The sequence below is a fragment of the Belonocnema kinseyi genome, chromosome 6, assembly GCF_010883055.1.
Source record: "Belonocnema kinseyi isolate 2016_QV_RU_SX_M_011 chromosome 6, B_treatae_v1, whole genome shotgun sequence".
NCBI classification, from domain to species: domain Eukaryota; kingdom Metazoa; phylum Arthropoda; class Insecta; order Hymenoptera; family Cynipidae; genus Belonocnema; species Belonocnema kinseyi.
This window is the reverse complement of record NC_046662.1, coordinates 8,528,632-8,530,686: the sequence shown is the minus strand read 5'-3', so window position 1 is coordinate 8,530,686 and position 2,055 is coordinate 8,528,632. Positions and strand designations below refer to the sequence as shown.

General features: G+C 27.5%; 2 protein-coding genes across 2 annotated transcripts in view; both read left to right on the top strand.

Annotated features, from left to right (window-relative positions):
• The window catches only part of LOC117174193 (pigment-dispersing hormone peptides), a 97,289-nt gene that overhangs the window by 8,309 nt on the left and 86,925 nt on the right, over positions 1–2,055 (top strand). The gene's annotated exons all lie outside the window — the stretch shown is intronic.
• LOC117174192 (probable chitinase 10) overlaps positions 278–2,055 on the top strand; it is a 4,038-nt gene continuing 2,260 nt past the window's right edge. Inside the window, exon 1 of the mRNA XM_033363048.1 lies at positions 278–629. Within this exon, the coding sequence (XP_033218939.1) occupies positions 300–629 (330 nt within the window). The 5' untranslated portion in view covers positions 278–299. The remainder of the gene's footprint in view (positions 630–2,055) is intronic.

Genomic DNA, 2,055 nt, shown 5'->3' with positions numbered 1-2,055 from the left:
AGTCGGGAGTGGTGCTGACTGAAAACAGATGATTTGGAGCGATTCGCGCGCCATCTGTTGGTCATTCTAAGGACTTATTGAACTACCCTCGTATTTGTTTCACCAATAATTGCTTTAAATTCTCCTATAAATAATAAATGCTCTCTTCAAGTTTAAATGCTGAGCATATTATCGGGAGCATTTGCTCAACATAAATTATTGGACATTTAAGAACTCTACTTGAAATTACTGATTTTCAATCAATAAAAGTGACTGAATTGAATAATATTCTAGGGTCTTTGACAGAATCTTTCATCCCCATGACAACAGAAAAACCAATGAAGGAACCAACCAAACCAACGGAAATTAGCACTGCAGGAATAGATAATACCTCACCAGCAACATCAGTAACACCAGATATCGATGATACGGTGGAAGTGATAGCTGGAGCCTCACCAGGTTCTTCTCCAGTTGGAGATTGTGGTGGACGCTTGTTCATAGCACACAAAAATGACTGTTCCAAGTATTTTCTCTGCAACTTTGGACATCTCTCGGAGAATTCCTGTCCCAGTGGTTTGCTCTGGAACCAAGATCGATGCGACTGGCCTGAAAATACCAAGTGTCAGCATAATAAATACGAGAGAGAAGGGGTACGAAATTATAATATATAATTCTCTGAAAAAAAAATTAATTACATTTAGTAGAGAACAATTAATTAAATTAATGCCATTGAGCCATTAGGTACAATATAATAGCCTACTTGCATTTTTAGAAGCAGGGTGTCTACTCATAAATATTTTTTTTCAGTTTCTAGGGATTAAATGAATATGTTTCATTTATAAAGGTTTCATAAATTACATTACAAGGTATTTTTAAATATATAATAATAAGAATATAATTAATAACTTCTTCAATTTGTCTCTTGAGTCTAAATTAAATTCAATTTAAACTGCTTCCAAATTTCTAAGCTATCAATTAAAAATATTCTATTATGAACAAAATAGATAGGTTTTTAACCCACTAGTTGAATTTTCAAATGAAAAGCTTAACTTTCTACCGAAAAGATCAATTTTCAGTTAAAAAAATAAATCTTCTACCAAAGGAAAGTAAATTTTTAACCAAAGTGAAGAATTTTTAATTAAAATTATGAATCTTCAACTTCAAGATGAATTTTAATTTAAAAAAATGAATTAATAACAAACCAATTTAAGTTTCGTCAAAGTAGTTTTATTTACAAGCAAAAAGATGAATTTGCAATTACAATTATCAAGATTTAACTGCAGTACTTGAATTTTCAACGAAATAGTTGAATTTTGAACCGAAGAGGAAAAATTTTCAACCAATAGTTCAATTTTCTACTAAAAAGACTATATAAAACAAAAAATACGTGAATTCTCAAACAACGAATTGAATTTTCAACTAAAAGAAAATCAGTTTTTAAATAAAAATGAAATAGCTAAATTTTCAGTCAAAAAACTGAATGTTCCATCGAAAAAATTCTTAATCAAAGTCATGAATTTTCAACTAAAATGATAAATTTTTAAATGCAATGGATGAATATTAAACAAACAGAAAACCAATTTTTAAATAAAAAAATTAATTTTCTGCCAAAAAGACGTTTTTTCAATAAAATACATGAATTTTAAATGAAATAGTTGAAATTGCTACTAAAAAAATACCATTTTTTCATCCAAATAGTTGAATTTGGAATTTTAAAAGATCAATTTTATACCAGAAAACACGTATTTTTCAAAAAAAAATACATTCGCAAGAAAATAGCTGAATTTTCAACTAAAAAACAGAAGTTTTCAACCAAAAATGTAATAGTTTAATTTTTCAACACAAAAAAAAATGAATTCTCAACAAAAGAATTGAATTTTCAACTAAAAAAAATCAGTTTAAAATAAAACTGGAATAGCTAAAGTTTCAGCTAAAAAACTGAATGTTCCATCAAGAAAATTCTTAATCAAAGTCATGAATTTTCAACTAAAATGATAAATTTTTTAATGCAATGGATGAATATTAAACAAACAGAAAATCAATTTTCAAATAAAAATATTAATTTTCTGCCAAAAA